General features: G+C 37.9%; 1 protein-coding gene across 1 annotated transcript in view; it reads right to left on the reverse strand.

Annotated features, from left to right (window-relative positions):
* MOCOS (molybdenum cofactor sulfurase) overlaps positions 1-24,928 on the reverse strand; it is a 207,621-nt gene that overhangs the window by 76,190 nt on the left and 106,503 nt on the right. The window contains exon 5 of the mRNA XM_058805961.1: positions 9,362-9,438. Coding sequence (XP_058661944.1) covers positions 9,362-9,438 — 77 coding nt within the window. The remainder of the gene's footprint in view (positions 1-9,361; positions 9,439-24,928) is intronic.

Raw genomic sequence — 24,928 nt, forward strand, 5'->3', positions numbered from 1 at the left:
GAAACTGGGTTGAAAAAACAGTTGAAGACATCTGCATTAACAGATGTGGTACCATTTCCAAAATCTTACAAAAACAGCAACAATGAAACTTCCACTAATGTCAAGAGGGAAAAATGGGAAAAATAAATGTAAAAAATTTAAAAAGGTGCCTGGAAGCACACTGAAAAGGCACTAGCCTGTTGTTTTCAGTTGCCTATATAACAATTTTTGGTATACTTCAGAAAGTAAAATACCCACACTTGGGCCTTTACCTTTACTAATTAGAAACTGAGTTTCACAGTTTAACATAGAGCCACAAGAAGGAAAATTAATAATAATTTTCATGATTATGTGAACTACATTGAAAAAAAAAAAACGTTTTAAGGCAGACTTCCACCTCTCTCCCAAAACAGGCTCAAACACAAATGTGTGAGCACCCAACCTACCTCTCATACCTTCTTGGTGATTTCTCATGTACAACTCCTCACAGCACTGACTCCCTCTTATTCACAGCTCAACCAACAAACTGCAACTCTCTCCTCACCCAGCTCACCCACTCATTTGTAGCACTCCTCTTCTTATTGGACACAGCTGTGGCCTGTTAAGGGCAGGCCTGTTCCTAATCTTTGGTGATTAGTGCAGCTGCACTACTCAGGTGTGAGACTACCTTCTGCATTATTTTCTTACATTCTATCCCTCCACAGAACCATTAAGGTTGGAAAAGGTCTTCAAGATTGACTACAACCATCAGCCCATCACTGCCAAATCCATCACCAAACCATGTTCCTAAGCACCGCACCTAAGCCTTTTTTGAATACTTCCAGGGACAGTGATGACAAAACTTCCCTAAGCAGCCTGTTGAAATGCTTCAACATCATGACTGAAACACTGAGTTGTGCTGCTGGACACTCAGAAGCAAATAGCTTTTTTTCCTTGAAGGTCTTGCCAGTGTAGTTATGGTAGCAAAGTCCTCCTAACATATAGTTCAACCAGCTCCTGTGACAATACTCAACCTAGTCTGCTTGGGGAAACAACTAAGGAAAGGAGAAAGAAGGGAAAAACAACCAAAAAATATTTTCCCAGCTATTACAGAATTGCAACAATTGCAATTAAAGCAGCTTACAAATGGAGACTCTTTGCCCAGTAAAGTCTTCCTTTCATGGAAATTGGGATGTGGATGAAAATGGAAAAATAGGGGGTGTGATATGGATGAGCAGATGTGTGGATCTCTGATCTGGAATTAGGCAGGTACACACAGAGTCGTGAAAACATAACAGAGCTGAAATGGCATTTCAAATGTATATAAACTTAGAGTAATATAAAATGAATGCTTGTAGGATTGTAGCACACAAATGTCCAAAGTAGGTTCAGTAGGATGAGTAGGTTCAGAGAATAAGTACATTTTACTTGAATGAAACTAATCTGAATAAAATTCACTTATTTGAGCACCTCAAATAAGACCTTTAAATATATTTTACTAGTAGTGATTGTGAGAAAAGGAACACACTCCAACTGGATGGATGAGATGCTACTTAGTGTCTTGAATCCACAGGTTACCCAAAAAGGCAAAGTCTAATTTTGAAATATTAAAGACCTTTTGTTGGGATCATGTAATCAATCATCTGTGTCTTTTCAGTTCTGCTTTTGCACCTCTGCAAGGCTATGCCTGTCCCAAGGTATGTGAGTGTCTCCTGGGGGGGGTAGCAAGGCTGGACTGCAGAAGCTGCCAGGTGCGTTCCCAGGGGTTCCTTGAGGACCTAAGCCCAAGGGGGACTTGCTGGTAGCTCTGTTTGTGTGAGTCTTGTTCCACCCTGACGGCCTCTGGGTGTTTAAACCACAACTAGAGCAGGTAGCGCATAAGAGCCGAACCCTCCCCTGGAATGGTTCTATTGAGAGCCATTAACAACTGGGCAAAGGTGACAGCTGAGGCAGATCTGTATTGAAAAAATAAACTGTGAGTGTGGAGCAAGCATTAGACATGAAACCAGTCCCTGTAGGCAAAACAGCTCTCCCAATTATACCCTGTGGTTTCCTTCTTTCCATTTTATATTGACTGAATCTAAATCAATGGAGACTGATAACAATTATTAGGTGATTTAAAATGTTCTGTTCATCTATAATGGATCATAAACTCCTTTTCTCTGATATGCACATTTCTGCTAAAAGTAGCTGGTTGTTCAACAGGAAGCAACATTAGTGAGAAAATAGGAAAAAATTATTTTGCTGTTATTGATTTTGTATCTGTGGATACCCTACTTAACGCTTCTTCCAAAATAATACATTTAATGCTGCAGCACATCTAAAAGCTTCAATGTAGTCATTTCCATATTAGCAAGTCTCTCCTTCAGAGATGTAAGAAATGGCATTGTAGGACCTGAGGAGGAGAATGCCAGTTAGCAATTTGCCAGTAGATGTCTCTGCTAAACACACTGAAGGGAAAATACTCAGTTTGAAACTCCAGTGAAATGCAAGTGGAAGTTCGCATACTTCAGGTGAAGAGCAGGCTAGGACCAACTAGGTCACTAGTCCTTTCTGAAGACTATTTTTACATAGTCACAATAAAAATGGCATTTACTTAAAAGTCAGTGACTCTCAACTTAGTTAAATATTGAATTTGTCTCCTGATATTATCTCACTCAGTAAGGAGACTCAAGAAAGGCTAAGCGTATACATTAACATTCTTGACAGAAATTATGAGTGTAGAGTCGTCTGGAAAAACATTTTTATCACTTAAATCCTAACTTTTGTGAAAACAAGCAGTCCTTCCTACTTCCAACAGAGAACTTCTTTATTAAATATTTTTGCATCAAACTAAAGTACCATTATATGGGAAAAAAATTAGTTTTAGGCTGAAATAGCGCAATGCATGGTAGAATAATTGTGTCCCTGATGGAAAACATTCAGAGGTTCTCATATTTTCTTTACATCTATATGTTATTTGGCAATGGTCTTATTTGCAAAAGCAGAGCTTCTAAGCAAAGAAACTAAGATTAGTTTCTCATAATTGGCACTTGCCGTTAACATACAGCATGATTTTCTGATTAATAATGAAAAAAAAAGATCTCAGAAGGCACAGATCAGCTGGAAAAGCATCTGCTTAAAATACACACACATAATTAGGAGAGGACGTCAAACAGACTTGATTACATATTTCATGGGTATGTGTCAAAGAGTGTAAAGCATTTGACTTAACCCCAGGGTGACTTCAAGAGGATTTACTCTGTCTAGTGTTTGTGATTAGCACCATATAATCTGGATCTGCTGAACAAGTGGAGTTTTACATGATATGCAAATTTCATTTCACTTTAATTTAGCCCCTTTGGATTTAGCATAAAATCTCTGTGTTGCATGAAGGGCTGAAACAGCTGGATCCAGTTAACTGGGAAATTAAAAATGCACTAAATGAAATAAGGTAATCCTTGCCATGGTAGCCAGCACACACTAGAGTGGAACCCTGAGATCTCTGAGGGGTGGCTGAAGGGAGCACTGCTAACACCAGCCAGATCATTTCCACAAACACCAAAACACTGATTCTTCTCTAGTCCCAATGTGCTCTAATTTTTCATAAAACTGAATTATTTCACCACTATGCAAAAGTTCATTTTCCAGGTGCATGTTAGTATGGAAATCGTTCACCTTATCAGTAAAGGAAATTAGCACTCACTAAGTAACATTTTATTTCCTTGTTAGTATATCAAGATGTGGCAAAAAATAATTAGCAATACATTACCCTCTTTAAAATTAAATGGAATTAATTTATTTGTAATTTAATTTGCCATTCCCTTCCAGGTTTTGGTTGGAGCTATACAAAGAGAATTCTTGAATATTTCATATGCATGTTTTAAGAATACAGCTGAACAAGACTTTATTTCCCCATTTCAAAAGAGTATTCTAAGAATAACAAGATCCCTCACCTAATCTACCACTTGAGGCATCAAAAAGTCTTTGGAAGATCTGCACCCATGTCTAAAAGCTGCCACTTCTGTTCTCCTTTGAAAAAGATGGTTTCATAATACTTTATCTCTTAGCAGTGATAATGACAACTTTGTAATGAAAATGACAAGTCCTTCAGGTCCTAACTGTATCTGACACAGAAAATGATCTTGGGAAAAAGTTATTACAGACAGAAAGTGCTTCTTATCCAAGATATCCTTTGGCTGTATGTAGGCAATGCTGCATCATTGCACTGCAATGAGTAGATCTGTTTCATTACACTTGACTGCTGCTAATATTCCTGTGGCTTTTATTGAAGACTTGGTCTTATTGTCTCTCAATGGGGGGTACAGCAATTTCTCCTGCTTTATTTCCTGGAAGTGATGGATTTCACCAGGCTACCTTAGGCAGAACTGGGAACAGATTTTGTATCTATGGTATAAAAAGTAGCCCCCATCTATTAATCCAAACTTGCCTTCCAAACACATTGTATGTGCTTGGCTGTACTTCTAGGCAGTTGCACAAGATGCCTCACCTCCTTGCTCATTTTGTAATACTGCCTCTGTAATTGTTTTAATTTCATCCATAGCCATTAGTAAATGCATGCTCACTTAAGCATGTTCTTTCTAATAAATTAACCACAGTCCCAACAATGGCATCTTTTGATGCAAAAGAACCAACTGAGCTTTCTTTCCTCCTAATCTGCTATAACCAGTCACTTGAATATTAAAATCACCACAGACTTCTGAAATCAGATGTACACACACATTCTTCATATAAGACATCTTTTTTTCACCACAACAGGCACATTTGCATCCTGGAGACAGAATCTATTTTGCCTTTGCACGATAGTTTGCTGTCAGACTGTGAGCCTTTCTCCCTCAGAGAAAGCAACATCTACCTGAATAAATCTGGATTTGAAGCATGAAATATATGTTGGGAATCAGAAATCACTCCTAGAGTAATGGACAGATAAAGGCTTCACAAACAGAAAGCCTCCCCTCAGGGTTCTTCCAGAACATTTCCTGTCGTGCTTTACTGGTTTATTTCAGCCACAGGAAATGTAGAACCTGCCCTGCTCAAAAGAAGCTGCAGATCTAAGGGAAGTAAAAAAAATCCCAAAACACTATTTGCACCTTAACTAATCTGGTAGTTCAGCTTGCTAGTCCCAAAGGGATCATTAGCAGAAAAGTTATATAAAATTAAAGAAATGCCCTATATCACACTAAGCTAATCATCTAAGCTCCTTTAATAGACAAAGAAAAGAGCTGATATTGCTGGCTTTAACTCCTCTCATTCTAAATTTCAAAGAATTTAGAGGGATCAGGCTGGTGAAGTAACTGTCTGTTCCACTGATTTCACTGGGAATCAAAATGGTAGCTCAGACATAATTTGTTGACAGCAAGATAAGGTAAATGCCATCCAGATTTTAAATGCAGATCTGTAAACATATTTGGTTACCTAACTCCCTGCTCCCCTTAAGATTAGTATTTATGTGATTTAATAAATGTCAAGTAAATTTTGTGCCCAAGGAAAGGAACTCAAGTATCCCAATTCCTCGCCTATCTCCCATATTAGACTTTCCATGGCCCCACTGACTTCAGTGGAAGCATTCAGCAGTGTCCACACAGATGAAACACAAGTGAAAGTCCTCACAGCGAAACACAATCTCATGTTGCAAATCTAAAAGGGAACAAGTGCAGGCAACTCCTCTGTAGAGGTTCTGACTCATTAGTAGGCCATGGCTTAGTTTTACAGCAGCCATCTGATGTAAGGCAGGAAACTCACCATTTTTATTATAATCCCACATGTAGAAAGAAAGATACACATGCTTGCAAAATATTTAGACTGTACAGTTGGTATTCACATTAGTGAACCCCCAAATCCATTAAAACTATGAATGAAGCCAGCACTAAGGATGAAACCAGTAAAATACACAAGCAACGTGGTCCAAGTTTCCAAGTTCAGGTGATGTGACCAGACAAGAGTAGGATGAAGCCACAAACTCTACACAAAAGAAATCCCAGAAATCCCTGACAACTGTACTTAGAAGACCATTGGTTTTTTCTGGCCCCTAAACTGGATGACTTATATAACCTTTAGTGTTTAAACACAATACACCTGAGAATCTGTGCAGTACTATTAAATGCAGGCTGCCAAACATCCCATCACTGACTGCAAGCAGTCCTTGATGGAGCAGAGCAAAATACAGCAAAAGTTCCAAAGACAAAGTTAAAAAACTAAGTTACCATCACCATTTGACATCTTGCACTACATTATGCTTTGGCTGTTTTGTGGTGCAATTGTCTTTATGAAAGCCAAAGAAACCTTTACTCTAACAGCCAATCAAGCATATGCTGAATTAGAAGCAACTTTCAATTCATCATCCTTAGGAGACTTAGACTGCATTTTAGAATTTTTTTCCCATACACATTATATTTTCTTCTGAAGTGAATTAATGTTTCCTGAACAGACATTATAATCAAAGTAAACCTTATAACAGTAAGGCACAAATGATGTGTCTTAGTTTCATTTTTAAAACAGATGAAAATTTACTAATAAAAATACATACCATAAAACAAAAGTTTAAAAATCATATAGACATAAGACCTCTGCGAATGGTTTAAATACACATGCACATCATTATGCAATTCTTGCAGGAAATTGTTCTAAATGGAAGTTGAGACAGGTCAAGGATGTATTCAGATGATATCAGAGTCAGAAACTGATCTGTATGTTTCACAACACTGACTAACACTGAAACTCTGAGTTACTTTTCCATTAGTGATTTTCTTTCCTATCTTCAATAATTACACCAGAATACTCCAGCTAGAGCATATCACCAAAGAACTTCAGCGGTGCTTTTATTACACATTAGGACACGATTAATAATAACATAACTTTGTTTATTTTGCTTGTTTCTACTCTAGGCTGTTTCCAGTCCAGAATGAGAATCATTGTTTGTGTTTGGGGAGTGCAAAGCAAGTGCTCCAGTAGCTGCAGCAAAGTGAGATTCAAAAGTGACTCACATTTGACAGTGCATTTTGCCACTGAAAACTCTTGAACAGTTGAAATGGAAGAAATATGCATAAAGAGGCTTAAAACAAATCTGCAGTCCTTTTGGACTACGAAGTGCTTTTACAGCATGCAACGGCTTTGTTGTATACACCCAAGTGCTAATAATCTCTGTTCAAAGGGAACACTGTGCCTTTGACAGAAATTAAATAATCTGCAAAACTCCATGTTGTCAATGATATTCAGGGGAGAAAAGGATGGTGAGAGGAAATGACAACTGCTAATCCCTGAATTTCTTGTTGCATCAGTTGTGCCAGGAACATTGAATGTCCACACAAATTGAAGAGCAGGGCCCCCAAAACCTTTGTCTCACAGCCAGAAGAGCCAAGAGACCTGATATGGCTGAGCCACCCTTCACATCAGCTTTGAAAAGTTGACGCATAAAAATGCATTTTATGATGGAAAAAATCCAAACATCACCATAGTTTGGCTATGTTCTACTATTGCCTTTGAGTGGCTTGTTTCATTTCCCTTCTGTATGATTAAATTCTAATTAACAAAAACATATCACATGGAAATTTTTGTGATTATGTAAGCATAATCACAAAGGTTTTAACATGAACATGTTTCAAGTTCCTACTTATCTGGAACAAAAGCTCAATTCATCTTTGGTCATGGAAAATGGTCTAGGACCAGCCCAACTTTGCAGAAAATTCTTGGATCATGTGGTGATTAAAATCCTTTCTAGAATTCCATTTTTTCTTCCACTATGGATTTCTCCAATCTCTTATATCTGTAAAGAGGCAGTGCTGGCACTTCTGCTTTTCAATGTGGCATTCCAGAATTTGACTGGAGACTACTAAAGTACCTAGACTGTACCAGCAGTGCTGAAGTTTTAAAATTATGGTATTTGTCAAAACCATTTTTTATTTAATTTTTCAATTTTCTCCTCTCCAATACAGGTTTCTTCTTGTTTGCTCTTTCAGTTGATGTTTTCCCATCTTTCTACATTTTAGCACTGTAGGAAAAAATGTTTATAAATTTTTAAAATAAAAATATTCCCAAATTTTTGATTTTCATTCTTTATGAAAGGATTGTAAGTATGAAAATTTGAGCCAGTTCATATTTTTGATAACTGAAAGACCTCAACACTATATTTTTATGCCACTCTTCTATCGTGTCATCCGTTGATACCCACTTCATTCAGATTCAGGGCTAAGTGTTCCCCTCAGTCTAGTATTAAGAGAATTTTCAATTGTTTAGCTAAAGTAGGCACCAATAAGATGGATGAGAAATGCAACAGAGGAGGTGCTATCCTAAAATCTCACATTCATGGCAGGCAATGCTCCTACACATTAAACCAAAGCCCTGTTCACAAGTGAACATGTTTTTTTTTAAGAGTGCACATTTTTGAGAAGCATTCTGTACTACAAGAACATATACTAAAGGCTGGTTACTAATCCCTGGTCTCCATGTTGAGCAACATAAAATAAAACATCCTTACTTGTTGGGTTTAGTCAGGCTATTGATGTGGATGAAAACTGCTATTGATTTCCACATGAACTAGACCTGAAGCTTCTAACAGAAGAAGCCTTGCACTGGGAGGAAGAAGAAACCAGAATCCTTCAGATTAATCATGACAATAAACCTCCACAGACACTAGCTGAAATTACACTAACCTGAAAAGTACATAGCCAGTGTCTCTCTGGACTCAGGCATCTTTTACATCATTATGCACTTTATGACTTTAGGAAATCGAAGAGTGCACTGGAGAAGGAAGGTTCAGACATTACACATTAAGTAATACACGTACTTGATCAAAAAACCATTTCAGGAACATCCTTTGTTAACCTGGCACATTGTACATGTGGAAACATGCCACAGTACATCTGCACAGCCTGTGGTGCCAGCTTCCCTGCCCTGTTCAGGAGAGTCCCTGCCCCATGGCAGCAAACACAGAGAGATTGTGCTTTTGGGGTGCTAAGCCAGACAAGAGCAGTCTGTCCCAGAGGGAATGTGCCTTCTCCCAGCACATGAGTATCACCCTTCACATACAGGTTCTGGCTTGAAGTTTTATTTGGGACTTCAGCATTGGCTCCAGGGGCTTCAAAGGTTGACTCAAACAGTGTGAGTCACTCAGTCACTTTCTAGTGTTACTTTCCTATTGCATCTTTGTCAGTGGGAGGCAGATGAGATGTTCTCAAATCTTGCATATCCAGAACAGTCTGGACCCTTTTTTTGCCTTTCAAAACCAGGCCAGTAGGGAGCATGTGAATAAGCCAGTTACACTGAAGTCTCATCTTCACAATGATGAACATAGATAGTAAAACTAGAAAGGAAAATTAAGGTAGAGCCATAAGAAATATGATCAGACCTGTGCCCTGAGCATAAATCCACAACTGCAGTCTTCAGTATTAGAGTTATATTAACTGACCTGTGAGTTTTTCCAGAACATCAAATCCATGCTTCAGAGCAATGATATCAAGAAAAGAGACTGTACCATCTTCAAACCTAAAGAATGGAATAAATGAGCACAGTAAATACAACATGCAGCTATGGTATTGATTTTAAATCTATTTTAAGAGTTACTATTTTTATATTCAGTGATTCTAACGTGCAGAGTGGGAACTCTTCCCTTAGGAATTAATCTGCCAGTCTTGTAGTGCCCTGTGGCAGAAAAATATTTTCTTCAAAGCAATAGAGGTTCACATAAACAGTTGCTTGCACATAGAAGTATATAATTTTCTCCTACATAGAGTAACTATGTACTAACCTACATTAAAGTAATGGTTGACAGTTATGTGTCATGAGCTAATGTCAAAACCCTAATTTACCTTCTGAGAATTTAGGGAATAGGTGGAGATGTGTCCAGCCCCCCACCACCCAATGTAATTACACAGTTGAGTCAGAAGGCTCCAGGAATCTGGTGCAAAGAAGAATCTGACAAAGAGATCACTAACAAATCTCCCTCTGTGTGCTTCTCCTGGAAATTAATTTTTAACTGACCTGCAACTAGAGCATTATACATGGATGGGGGGAGGGGTACACTCCATACCATCATCTTTTAAAGGAAACACCAAATAGAAGCAAAGCCACTGAATTTTATGAACTACTCCAGCCATTCCCACAGTCCCAGAGGAGAAAGTGAAGCTCCGAGGTGAGATTGTACTCAGAAATTGATGCACAAAAGTATTCAAGGGACCAGAAGAGACACCAGGGAAGCATCAAAATGTTTCATTTAGGCTTTGTGTGCACCACAGTCCACAAGAAGTTTTAAGGAGAAATCATTCATTTTGCTTCACCACAAAGAAGAATGCAGAATAATGCAACTGATGAAGTCAGAACTGTACAGAACTCAATACTTTGCAAGGCTGAACCTGGGATCACAGCAAGTCTCTCAGGAAGGAGCTATGCCCAAAACTGTAACAGTTAATGCTGGAAATGAACCCACCCTAAATCTCATCATTCAAGTTTAAAATTAAACTTCAACCATGAGGATGAGACCTCCAGAGGGACCTGGTGTTCCTTGGATATTTCTTGGAAAGATCAGATGATATCTACATTGAAGAATTAGTGGACAAGGTGGAACATAAGACACACACTTTTGGGCAAAAATACTTTAAATACATGTTTTATACCAGAAAATAGGGGATTACATTTTTTTTCTTGGGTGCATACTTTTTCATACTGCATGTTAAAAGCTTTTGGTGCCACAATTAAATATGTCTTGTGAAAAGGCTCAAAGTTTAAAAATGTCATCTATCAAATGCCTTTTCTTTAATAAAATAATAGCTCTCACTTCTATCATAACTTTTCTTACTTCCTATTTTATTTTTCTATAGTTATCAAATATTTTCAACACTGCAAGTGACATCAGCAGGTGAAGAACATATTAACCTTCCAAAAATCTTTGGTAAAGGGCCACACAAAAGAAAAATGCAAGAGTATTGTGTATATACGATAATACATTCAGCAGCAACAAAAGAAGATAGAGGCAGCAAATAATTATAAACTATGTGATAAGAGAAAAGTGGTGCAGCACTACAAGGATGAATGATCCAAAAGAGAGCACTTATGTTCACATATTTTAACATAGCATAGGCCAAAGAATCCATCCTAGAAATTTCTGAATCTTCCCTACTAATTATTAATAATTGATATTGAACTTTAGAAGAATTCTTGCTGGCTGTCAGTGATGAAATGTAAAAGGGTCATTTGTGATTCGATAGAGGCCTAACACCAGGAATATTATCACAGAGACCTGTGGACCAGTATCTGAGGGAAGCATTACTCTGCCAAAAAAGCCATAAAAAATCTGGGAGGATGAGGGAGAAGGGATAAGGCAGAGGCTAACAGTTGTTTTGGAATTGAGCACAGAAACCTTTTGCTCTGGTTGCAGAAAAGGTCACAGCGGTCCCACATGTCTGCCAAGGAGAGATTACAGAGAGGGTCCCTGAGGGGGAACTGACCTGCTCTGCTCAGTTACTCACAGTGGCCAGCAAAGCAAACAAAACACTGGGAACTGGACCAGAGCAGAGACACTGGCACTGCGCCCATCAAGGAGACTGCACAATTCCCAACAATTTTATCACTATCATAGTGATAAAATTGTAGAAAAGCACTTGAAAGGGCAACAAACATGCCAACCTAGATTTTCAAAGACATCTGAGTTGTACCTATAGCAAAAGAGGAGACAACAATTGTATTTCTCTATATCAGATTTGATTATTAGCTAAGCAGACAACTGAAGTACATCCAATGCTACACAATAGGAGATATGCATGGACCATGTCACTTCACTCTTCTAAGATCTTAAATATTTTTATGAAAATAATTCAGAGCTTAGGAGTCTTCTCTCAAATTAAAGAAAGTAAACAGAGTTGTGGGCTTTTGGTCAAACCTTATGCTCCAGAACAGGCCAATTGTTGTGGCATGATATACATCCTGCATTTAGTCCTTCCATATCACAAACAAAAGTATCTCCTGAGAGTTCCATGGCAAGCACCAGAAGACACAAAAGAAAGGAAAATAATGCTAAAAATATCTGCTCAAAGATACGGGCAAGTCATCTCTCTTTCTACAATTTAGACATGGACTATTTTGCAACATTCCTCTCTTCTATTTTGTTTGTTCATAGGGCCCCCTCTATTCTTACATTACCAGCTTTTCTGTACTGATTAACAAAGCAAGAATATGTTGTTATTCCTATAATATGTATATCTACACTACTTCCAGTGCACTTGACTCTCATAAATCCTCCAGATTTAGTGAATACCTGGTGTTCAGCTTCGTGTCAAAATTTTCAGGAATACTGTATCAATTCTGATATTCAGCACATTAAACCTTAAGCGCTATAGCAGTAGTGCCATGGCCAAACATGATGCTATGAAGGGCAGCTGCTCCCTTCTTGGGACACAAAGAGCTCTCCCTCAAAATATTTAACTGTATTAAAGATTGAGAGGAAACATGCTCCTTAAATTGCAAAACACTGTCTTCAGTGGTTATTTTTCTGTTTGGTGCAATTGATGCTTCAAATGAACTGTTTCCCCACTCAGTGGCAGTTGCAGTGTTAGAATAATCACTTCAGGATGAAGTTCATTTGAATGCTAGTCTGGAAGCCATTTCCTGTAGTAATCAAGATTTTGCAGCTGATGATGTATAAAGGATACTTACAAAGGCTAATACTGTGGAATACCAACCCAAGGAACAAGAAGCTTACCTCTCTTATCTAGTTCTTATTATAATTGATCTCACTTAATCATGTCTGGGATGAGCTCAGTTGCTTAGCTGATTGTGTTTGTGAAGCGCTAATAGCATTTCACATCCAATTGCTATCTGACAAACTGACTAAGCAACTCGTGGCATAACAAAGAACAGAGCAGCATGTCTAACATCTGTCCAGGAGTTATGAAGCTGATGAGCTGCTCTCCCTTTCCAAGTCACACAAAAAATCTGCTTTTGGAAGAAAAACTTTTTGAGTCACAAGAGGAAAGTATTGCTTTACAGTGAGCAGTCCTGCCTTTTAGGATCCTCTTAGGGATGGAGATGGGCTAGTCTTTCTTTGAATCTTTATTCAACTGGTTATTATTACTTCTCTGTTACACTTCTGCATATAAATGCTATTTTCTAATGTCACCATCCCACACTTCATGGTAACTGAAACACAGAAGGAAACTGTGACATCTTTGGCAGTTTCAATTAATCCTGCCCTTAGCCAGGGCACCTTTATGCAGAAATAGAATGACAAGAATTCTGGCCTGGACAGATGTGATTTGAAATAAACTGCTGAAGGGCTAAAAAAACCCCTTCGTGTTTGAAAATAGGACTTAGAGGAAATTTGTTGGAAGGCAAAAATATTACCCTGGAGTTTTACAGCACTGACTTAAGACTTCAGAAATTCCCTCAAGACCAATCAACCAATGCTAAGGTGGTGAAATATCTTTCATAATATAAGGTATTCTGCATATAAGAAGTATACAAGGGCTGGCTTTTAGGTGTTTTGGTTGGAAGCATCTGCTTCTGGACTGGGAATGCTGACTTGAGTGACTGAGTTGTTTGAGGGTTTTTTTTTTTGGTTTTGTGCTTTTTTCAATTCATTTGTGCAGATAGAGTAAATCTAGATGTATAGACATTCTATCTGTGCACAGTCACAGATTCACAGAATACCATGTTAGCGGGAACCTCAAGAATCATCTGGTCCAACCTTTTTTTGCAAAAGCGTGGTCTAGACAAGATGGCACATTTTGTGCACTACATCTTAAAAGTGTGCAGTGTTGGGGAATTCATCACTTCCCTGAGGAGACTATTCCAATGGCTGATTGTTTTCATTGGGAATGTCCAGTCAGAATCTCCTCAGGAGTAGCTCGTACTCATTATGCCCCATATTTCCCATGTGATTCCTTGAACAAAAGGGAGTTTCCATCTTCTTTTTACCCACCCTTTAAATACTGGAATATAGTGATAAGGTTTCCCTTCTAAAATCTAACCATTTGTCTTACTAGTCACCTTCAGCATGCTCAGCAAGATCCCAAACTCCCCAATACTGTGATCAAAAAAACATTGCTAACTGAGATATAAATGAAAGCAGTTTTTCTTGGTTTTTGTGGAGCAAATCCAGCAGTGCCTCTTTGCCAGCAGGCACAGCTAACATATGTATAAAGAAGTGGTTCTCCACACATTTCCAAAACTTGATAAATGATATGTTAGCTATTGTTCTTCCAATAAATGTTTAGGCTGTTGAAGTCACCCATAAGAACAGGGTTCTTGGTGATTTGAAGCTCATTTAGGCAACCCAAATATTGCTTTGTTGGCCTTACTGCCTTGGTTTGGAGGTGAATAGCGGAGACCTCCTGTGAGATCCCCCTCGAAGATGACTCCTGTGATCTTGATCCAGAGGCATTAGATAAGGCTTCCATAATCACTGCTTCTGTCCATTCAAGGCTCTCTTTAACTTGGAGTGTGACTCCTCCTCCTCTTCCCTGCCTGTCTTTATGAAAGAGTCTTCAACTATCAATTACAATACTCTGCTCATGTCAGTTGTCCCACCATGTTCGAGTTATTCCTACAATATCATAACTTTCTGACTGGGCATGCAGCTCCAGTTCCTCCTGTCTGTTTCCCAGGCTGCACGCACTGATATGTATACACTTGGTACATGGTGTTCTAGTTCTCACCTTGGGAGGCAGCTAAGGAACAATTCCATATGTGCAGTTCCTATCCAGAACACAGGCCAGAGCACTGAAACTTTGATAAAAATCCCATCACAAGGTCAAAAACAATCCTGCTCATTTGAGAGCATTGCTGAGTCAATGCAAAGTGCAGCGAAGGAGCACGGGGGGAACATCACTGTCAGCCAGCTGCCACTCTCCCTTACACCGGGGTAATGACTCCATTCAGGTCAAATGAACAGAAGTCATTCCCGAGTTTCTAAAGCAGGTAAAAGAGAAACCAAATCCATAGAGAATGCATATTTCTTGAATAAGCTGCTTTTCTTTCGTTTTTTTTTCTTTTTCTTTTTTTTTAAACACTCCTCAAGAGTGGAGCTGCCCTTTGAAGTGAAATGTTACATGAGTTCCTTTCATCTTTTCAATTCATTTATTTTCATCTAATTAAAAAATACAACAATGCAGAGAGGTTTTTGGTATGCATTTAAAAGTAGTTCATTCAGATGCTACTTTTCAGCTCTAACAGATACTCCATATCACCACCACATGAAACATCTGTCCCGGCAAATTCAATTTTTACATTTTATATTTTTTCATGTTTATTATAAAGCCACATTTTCTGGAATTACAACAGCACCAAGGGTATACAGTATGAAGCTCATGGCTGTAGGAACAGACTGTTTTCAGTCATATTCATGTTCTTAGGTTAGTAATTGCCATCTCTTATATTAGCAGGGGAACAGATTTTAATTGGTCTCACTGCTTTCCAACATCAAAACCCAACATTTGCAGAAGGACCGATATTTGTTTTGCTTTTCTTTAATTCAAAATATATCATTACTAGGCTACAAAACCTTTAGGGCCCTGCTCTGCTCTTTAGAACTTTCATCAACTCCTCCAGAGACAAAGTTCTCAGGTACTTTTCCAGGGTATTTGTGTGTCTCCAGAGGACAGGATTCCCTTTGTCTGGCTTTGTCTCCCACAGGTGATATTCTTCATTTTTAGCAATTTGCTAATTGACTGTATCAGTCACTTTCTTAATTGAGGGAAATCCTGGTCACATTAACACTAAGAATTGAACTTGAAGGCAGCATCTCTCAAGCCCAAGCATTTGTCTGTGGGCTTTTTGATCCTCTACTAATAAAATCTTTGGAATATGATATGACCAACAGATGACTAACCTCAGGTACACACTCAATTTTGACTAAATACTTGTTGCTTCAATGGCATTCACTTTGTTTCACACAGTGAATGCCACTGAAGCAAGTAAATAAAATTAGGAGGTAGCCTGTTGTTACAGACACATATGCTACCATTAAACCATTCTTTCGTAATTGTCTAACATTTGTTTCATTACCTGCACTGGAGCGTACTATAGAAAGCCAAGAATTTAAATGGTAGGAGGGCAGTAATAGATGTTAGACCTCTGAATAATACACCTATCTCACCACTTCAGCAGCCGCCTTTTTACCTCTGTTAGTGGCACATTACACAATCATGAACAGTGATTTCTTCTCATTCAATGAAAGGAGATCCAGTGCCCTAAAACCAGCCACTTGTGGAGGAGAAAATTGAATTAATAAATCAATCCATTTTTATTTTTCACATGTCTCTGTGCATCTCTCCCTTACGTACAATTTGATAAACTCCTAGCTGGTAACTTTGCTCGCTATATATATCTAGAAAAATCTTCCCCATTTGCACTGAAAAGATTAGCAATCCTTAAGCCTGTTACTCAAATTGGTCTGAGTGACACACTGTGATTTTGTAGATTATCAGCTCCTCAGAGCTCTGAAACAATGAATAAATTATATCTCAGGGATAACATACTCCCCCTGCCAACCCCTACAAGAACCCTCCAAAGTAAAATAATGACAAAATTACTTTCTTTTTTCCTCACTAGAAGTCATTGGTTGCAAATCAACCAAGGCACTGCATGTCACAGGCCAAAAGTTCTGTTTCAAGTTCACAAAATGGGCCAATATATTTTCATTGCATTGCTGTGGCAGATGGGGAGAAACAAAAATAATCTTTCTCTTGTAGATTCCATTATACAAAAGGATATTTCCTTGAGGTATATTAAATTTAAGTCTTTAGGAACATGAGGCCTGCTGGTTAACTACCCTCAAAGAATAATATGTTCAACTATCAGCTTGTTAGCTAGCAATTTATACTCATTCATCTTGACTTGTAACTTATTAATGTCAACAAGAACCCCATTAAGGTGCAATTCAGTGTGAGCAGGCATATTGCAAATGATTTCTGTATCTGTCTGAGTATTTAACATTTGATATGCATTATACTCCCATGATTATATATCAATAATCCAAATGTTCACACCTCTGCTTCCCATGGGAAAGTAATATCCACATATAACCCCAAGTAATAGTTAAAGTGAGCAATTTGCAAAGTGTATTTGCATAAACTGTTCACTGATCAGCTATGAGTAATGAATCATTAATAAAAATTCAAAGCCCCTTCTTTGATTTTCTCCTTAGGAGGTAGGAAAGGATGAAAGAAATTCTGGAAGTAAATTTTTCATAGGCAAGAATCTGACCAGCCGTAACAATTTTTCTATGTACATTATAAACAGATTTGTTTATTTCCTCATGAAGATTGAGATGTAATCTTTCATCCTTAAACAGGTAGATTTGGGATAAAGAATAACTTTGTAATTAACTGCTAAAGATTTAAATTGAAGTATCAATTTAAAAATTGGCAGAGAAAAATGGATCCACTTGAACATAAATTCAGTCTTAAAAACCTACACCTAAAAATACGACTGTGTAATGGTGAGTGCCAGTGAGGCAGGCCCAGAGCAGTGACCTTGGATAAGGTTAGCAGTAACTTATCCTCTGATAATGGAGAAAAATCCCTGTGAGTGCTTTCCAATGGGTGGTCTCCATTCCGTACAAAGGTCTGTGCCTTGAAGAAGGGGTTGCTGAGATGTATGAACTTTATTTTGGTTTCAGACAAAAGTGATTTCAGCAAGACTTCTGAAGCATTTTATTTGTTCAGTTGGGGAGTGTGTTACTGATAAATAAAGCTTTATAAAGCCTTACTTATCGGTAACATGTACGGGTGGGTGCGGGTGTGAAAAAACTTCTCTGATGTCACCCACTTCTTTCTCTAGCAAAAAAATTCTTTCCAGAGGTAATTTTCACAGCCATTGTATAGCCAAGATTAGCAGAATGCATTGGGAGCTGTGAATTAGGACCATCATGTTAAATGACTCTGTGTTGAGCACATTTGGGAAAGATGTGCTTGTCTTTTGTGGCAACCCAAAAACTAACGTAAGGAACTTCAAATGTTGTTACTGTCTGTAAGACAGAGGCCCAATGTGTGCTCAGGAATGTGAGGGACCTGGACAGGCCAATTGTACAAGATTTAACAGGGTGAAACACCGAGCCCTGTGGCCCTGTGCTTGGGTCACAACAAACCCAGGCAGTGCTACAGGCTGGGGGCAGACTGGTTGGAAAGTAGCCAGTGGAAAAAGGGATCAGGGATTGTTTAGCCTGGAGAAAAGGAGGTGTTGGGGGAATCTTGCTGCTCTTTACAGCTTACCTGAAAGGAGGTTGTGGCCAGGTGGGGGTCAGTCTCCTCTCCCAAGTAACAAACAACAGGACAAGAGGAAAAAGCCTCAAGTTGCACAATGGGAGGTTTCAATTGGATATTGGAAAAATTGCTTTATGGAATGGGTTGTGAAGCTTAGGCACAGGTTGCTCAGGGAAGTAGTGGAGTCACCATCCCTGTTATTTAAAAGCTGTCTAGATGTGGCAGAGAGTGACATGGTTCAGTGGTGGGCTTGGAGGTGCTAGACTAATTCAGATAAAGTACAAGCAGGAAATAATTTTTGTTTTTGCAAAATAGAATGAGTTAGGTGGATTTCAGAAGCTTTCATGAATGTGCTGAATATTTCATAGGTGTCAGCAAGAATAATGCTATCAGTGCTTTTGTCTTTTACTTCTGATTTGAACATGCATGTATGTGAAATTATTGTAGTTGGTGGCATACAGCAACTACAAGTACTAACAAGTGAGCACTAATCAGCTAAAGTCAGTTTAATGTAGGCTATATATGTAGGAACAACACTGTGTATCCAGAAAGGCTGGCAGCTTGACAGAACTGGCATTATTAAATTACTGCTATGAAACAGCTTAGGTTCAGAATACGGTTTTACTGGCTAGTTTGCATTTTGAGACCTTTGTGGTAACAGTAAAATCATCAAAGAAGAATGGGACAAGACAAATACAAGGAAGACTTTAGTTAATAAAACATTCTAAGGTGTATGAGTAGCCTTATTATGCCTAGGAGATACAATCAACTAAGACTTTCACAAGTAAAAACCCTTACTGCTTCTGCACCTCTTTCGTGCTTGAAAAAAATTAAAGAATTGTATAGTAAGGTCTGCTACACCAAATCAGGTGCATCCTGGTAACTACCTGGTTTACTGCAAGCTGTTTTTCCTCTTTGGGACTATAATATTCAGATTTCTTCCAGTGTTTTTTTATTTTTCAGCATTGCTGTGAGGCCTGCTAATACTTCGTACTACTTTGTAGTACCTCAGGTAGTCAACAGGTAGTACCTCAGTGATGAAGACTGGAAAGTTAAGAAGTAAGCAACTTTTCTTTCCAAGGATCAACTTTAACTGATTTTCCAAGCATGGACTGGGTATTGGGAGGTACAAATTTCCAGAAAATTGAATTCACAGCAGTGATACTGTTTTAGAAAGTACTCCTAATTTCTTACTGTTTTAAGCAGCTTGCAGTTTATACTGAAGAAAGTCAAGAACCCTTTCCATGCCCCTCCTCCAACAGAAGCACAGTGATGGAGACCCCAGGAATTTCATGTCCTCATATAATCAAAGTTGTCCTGGACCTGCATTGATAAGGTCAGTAACTGGAGGAAGTTCTGGAAATCCCCCAGTCATCCTAATCCAGAAGAAAGCATCATCTGAACTAACAATTCCTTCAAGAAGCCAGGAAAATTCTGGCATGTTACCAGGCATTGCTGATGCTTGAGGAAGGGAGCCCAGGGAGATGACTCCTGTCCCTGACTTTGACAGAAAAGAGCATGAGTCATGCAGCTGAGGAAACAACAGGGTAAAGGAACAGCAGAGGGCTAGGAGTGTGTGCATCAATAGAAAAATGAAAACCTTAATATTCATAGAAGCATTTGTTATGCAAGCAATGTCATCCCCAGCTATCACCCAAACAGAAAACAGGATAATGAGCGAGTAAAAACGGCAGAGATGTTTATATGCTAAGACAAAATACATGGGCTACAAAATAGAGGGATTACAGCCACTCTAGGACACAACCTTATTAGCATGGGATAGAAAAACAATCATAAAAAGAAATCATGCTAAAGAAAACACAGATAAATACAGGAAAGACAGTGATGAACAAAATGGAAATGTTTTGAATTGAAATGCCTTTGGTGAGATGTTCAAAACAAGAAGGGCTAGTAGCTAAGATTCTGCTATAGGCTATGTAGATATATAGGAAAAAAGTTTTTGGGTCCAAGAGATACTTTTTTATCACTCTCACAGAAATAAAATAATTTTTATTCAAGCAAAACCAAGATAACAGAAATGGTCACATTCAATTATTGTTTAATATCAGAGCAAAACCCAAAAACCCCCTTCTAAAACAAAATAATTACCTGAAAATGGCTTTTACAAACTGTTACACAATACACAATAGGAGACTTTGACTTATTGAAACCTTTGTCAGAGGAATTACAGGTTTACGTGTCACAGATGGATAAACAATCTCAAATGATATTTTGAATGGGACAGGGGCAAAATGAGACATTAATGAAGCTACTTGGCCAGGAAAACTGAACTGAAATAATCAAGTACTTAGATAAAGAGGAGACTTACAGTTACTTGATGTTGAGGTTAAAAAATAGATAGAATTTGCATCCCAAAAGTATGAAAGAAATAAAGAAAATGAACTTTTACAGAAAGTCTCCAGTAATAACCTGCACTAAAAAAAACCCCTCTTATAAGAAATGTTAGTACTTCTTATTAATGATGACATGAAATCAGAAGTGCTGCTCAGGGAAGGAAGCTACTGTTGGAAAGACAGAAAAAACAGGGATAAAGTGAGAATTCCCAGGAGCCAAGCCCTGACAAAACAAATCTAATTGTACAGTGAACTATTCTTTATATGCAAACAATGGAAAATATTAAGGATTTATAATAACATATAAATATATAAAAAAAATAAAAATAAAAAGAAAATTATTATGATTGTTATTCAAGAAGCAAAGAGCTGGTGGAAAAGTCTGAAAACTACCTGAGTACTTGGACTCAGATTTTAAGAAGGATGGATGAAAAGCAGGTCAGGAGAGGGTGACTCATGGCTGAAAGTGCGTGGAAAGTATCAAAACTGAAGTTATTGCAACTGGTGTGGAAACTAGTTTCAAAGGTTTTAATGTAGTTGAATACAGGCAGACAGATGAACTATGTCCCAGAATTATAAAAAATTGGCATGAAGAAGTCCCTAAGACAAATAACACAGGCCCGTAAGCAAATTTTTCAGACCAAGAATGGAAACCAGAAAACGCAGTATTTCTACTGAAGAAAGGGAAGCAGAGTTATCCAGGGTACAATACATCTGTTAGCTTGAACTCAGTGTTATGTACTTTCTGAAAACAAGTCCTGAATGAAAGCACAATTAAATGAGTAAATAAAAGCATGTTAAAATGTATCATGGATTGTGCCAATGGAAAATCAATCTCAGAGAGGGTGCCATTTTAAAAGCACATTAATTTTCTAGGTAAAGATTTTTTTAGGTAAAATGCAGAACCAATTTATCTGGATTTCAGTAAAACATTACCTCTAGTGTCATATGATGAACTGTTATAGAACAAAGAATATTAGAAGAGTGGAACAGTAGGCCAAGAAATTTTGCTGAAAGGGGTACTATTATGCTTGGAAAAGGTTTCCCATTTAATTCCTTGAGCACTGGCTTTGGCACAAGTATCTCTTTTAGTAGTCTCAGTCATGATCCTGGCATATAAGGTTGGAATGTGAAAATAAATTGGGCTGCTGAAGTCAAATATGGAGGCTGTCAGTGCTGGAGATGGGGGCTGTATAATGCGTGCAGCAGGAAACAGATAATGTTGAAAACCCTAAAAACAGAAATGGGATTAAATGTATAATATGCTATAATGTATGATAAGTACATCATCATGCATAAGCCCTATTATGCACTGAGGGATTACTGACATTAACTTCTGCCATGAACTGGAGGACTGTCATCCAAAATATTAGATTTGTCAGTCTATCAGATCAGCTATCAGCCATCAGGACGACAAACAGGAAAACATGCTAGGACTTATGGATAGAAAATAAGAACACCAATGATAAAGATTTGATAAGATTTTCTGTGGCAGGCTGTATATGATGAACAGAGAAAAGGAAAGCACATCTTAGAGAAGTGTTTGGTTCACTTAGTATAGAAATTCAAATCTAAGTAGAATTGCTTGGTAGATCTAAAGATGGAAAAGGTGGGTAGTAACCAGGAAGGAAAAACAGCTAAAAAATGTAGTTAAATGACCAAACTGACCACAAGGTAGTGTAGACTGCAAACTGAAAATTTGTAAACATCCAAGACGTGAGATCATAGAACCATTTCCGAAGATAAGAAGCGGGACCAAACCAAAACCAACATATCCTCCTTCCCCTCTTCCAAAGGTATCCCCCTCATTCGGCACACAAGCTCAGTATAAAGAGGGGATTATATAGTGTGCATGTATTTGACCATGAATAGGTTGATTACATGACCCATAAAGTTTTTGCCCCCCTCCGAGAATCCAAAAAAAGAAAATGCCAAAATAGCAACTCCTTTTACTGTCTGAAACTGCATATGAAAATAACAACTGCACAAGTTTGTTACTTTGGGAACCCCTGAAAACCCTGGAATCATCCCTCTTGATGGTTTTCCTGTGACCAAGTCAATTCCATTTGACATGCAATTAGGGTGACATCATCTTGCTCAACATCAGCTGTGTAAGAGACTACTGAGATAAGAGCAAAAGAAATGCTCGTACTGACAGGGCTTCCCTTCTTATAAATTTGTGTGCAGATTCTGCCAGCCTGAGAGTGTGGTGTATTGACTAGTTCCCTATGCTTCCATAAGGAGGGTCTCTGCTGATGGTGATGAGGAATAAATAGATAATTTTATTTACATTGATCATCACAGAAGTAAAAGGTGATCTTGACAGCTGTACAATTTTATAAGATTATGTTAACACAGTAAACGTGGAAATACACACTTGCATTCATGTTTTCTTTCACTTAAGAGTACAGGAAATCTCTCTGCTTCAATCATACCAGACACAAAAGACTCATGAAGAATGAAAAATTGTAAAGTGACATTGTAATATAAAACACTCATTTCAAAAACTCAGCATGCACCAATACAGCGAGTCATCTATTGCTTCTTATGAACAGAAGCACTTTTAAAATTCAGCTCTCAATGAGTCTATAATTCTCCTGGACAAAAATATATTGAGTTTTTGTAAATGCTATAGGCAGTGTTGCAGTAAGTGTAAGAGAAAATATTTGCATGCAAGTTTCACCAAATTGCACCCACTACCAGAGAAAAATTGGTATGTTTTCTGTAAAAAAACCTTCTCATAGTTCATTTACAACCAAAGACTAAGCAGGGCTGAAATGAACCTACTTTTCCTTCCACTTGTTTGATTTTTCAGATAGAGCATACAGATATTTCAGGGAAATGCAGCCAGATAACTGATGCTTGTAAAATAATAGGCAGTGAAGATATTTGGTGTGAGTAGAAATACCCAATAGGAGAACCAGGTGACATTGCTCCAAATACAGTACATATAGTTGACAAAATGTACATATCTTCTCGTCAGACTTGCTAACCACTGGAAATGGTAGAAAGCAGGTAGCTTTGTATGCAGGGAATTCCTAATATACAGAGGAAAGTATACTCGGAATTGAAAGTATGCTTAGTACTACACAAGAAATAAAGTACTTTGCTAAAACAGAGTCTTAAAAAGATAGCAAAGAGAGCAAAAAATTCATTCTGGAGTTGCCATGAGCTCTGACTGGGCCAATAGGGTGCTGTGGTGGTGCACCAGAGCACAATGGGAAGCAGCACAAAGCATTGCTACCCTCAGCTTAGTTGTCAGACTCCCAGATTGCCCAACACAAAGGAAAAGAGTTTGCACCAGCAGAATGGGAACTCCCCAAAGGCAGAAAGTTCTGCCGTGAAAAATAAATGTGAATTTGGAGTGAAAAAGTACATAGAGTTGCTATTCAAAAATAAAATATAAAATTTTTACAGAAATACAGGAAACTTATTAGTATGAAGGCTGAAACACCACCCAGAGAGTATGTTTGGTAGTCAGAAGGATCCCTGATTTAAAATTTAGTTCAACACTAGTCTTCTATGTAAGACAGCAGAAATCTGGAACGTCATATGTTACCTTAAAATGACACAACCAGTAGGTCTCTGAAAAGTTTTGCCTTTAAAATGATTATTCACATAATGAATTCCAAATGTATTTCAGATTTTTAATCCCTTAATATATGTAAAAAACCCCATATAAAAACCTAATAAGACTGTCAGCCCATTCAGTATTTTGATATATCAGCTATGCCTTCAGAAGATTTCTTTCCTTCACCCTCCCTTCCCCGAGTATGTTAATGTTTGCTTTACTGGTTATAATTACTGAAAAAAAATCCAGTTGAGATTAGATTTCAGTTATAATTAATGATGAATGTGTCAAAGTATTATGATGTTGTTTATCACACTGCTTGCAATGTAATTTAGTGCAATAATACTAAGGCTTGCTATGTGACAGTTATTTAGCATTTAAGTCTTCTTAAGATGCTCTGCAGAGTATCCTGAATGTTAACTATGGAAAGATTATTTTATACAAAAGCAGCTTCAGGCAAAATGTAGCGACAACTTGCTAGAGCCCAGCAAAAGCTCTTAAATCTTATGTCATCTACAAGCTGAAACATAATAATTAAATAATCTAGACATGTTGTAAAGCTAATGAGAAATCCAAAGGACAAAATTAAAAACTGACATTAATAGGGCAGCTTAACCATATGAGGGAATAAACAGTCTTTGTTCTTTCTGGTACAATTTCTGAAGAAATATCTTTCTTTTCAATGTGTACATACACACAAAAGATTGAAACCTCACATCCTGGGGGAAAGAAAAAATTAATAACTTTGGATGCCATAGACAGACAGCTCAGGGTATTTTAAGGCAAGTCTTAGCCGTTCTAGTTTGTTGTGTTGGGAGTGTTTTTGTTGGTTTGTTTTTGTTTGGCTTGTTTTTTTC

Source organism: Ammospiza caudacuta, chromosome 1 (assembly GCF_027887145.1).
Source record: "Ammospiza caudacuta isolate bAmmCau1 chromosome 1, bAmmCau1.pri, whole genome shotgun sequence".
Classification (NCBI taxonomy): Eukaryota; Metazoa; Chordata; class Aves; order Passeriformes; family Passerellidae; genus Ammospiza; species Ammospiza caudacuta.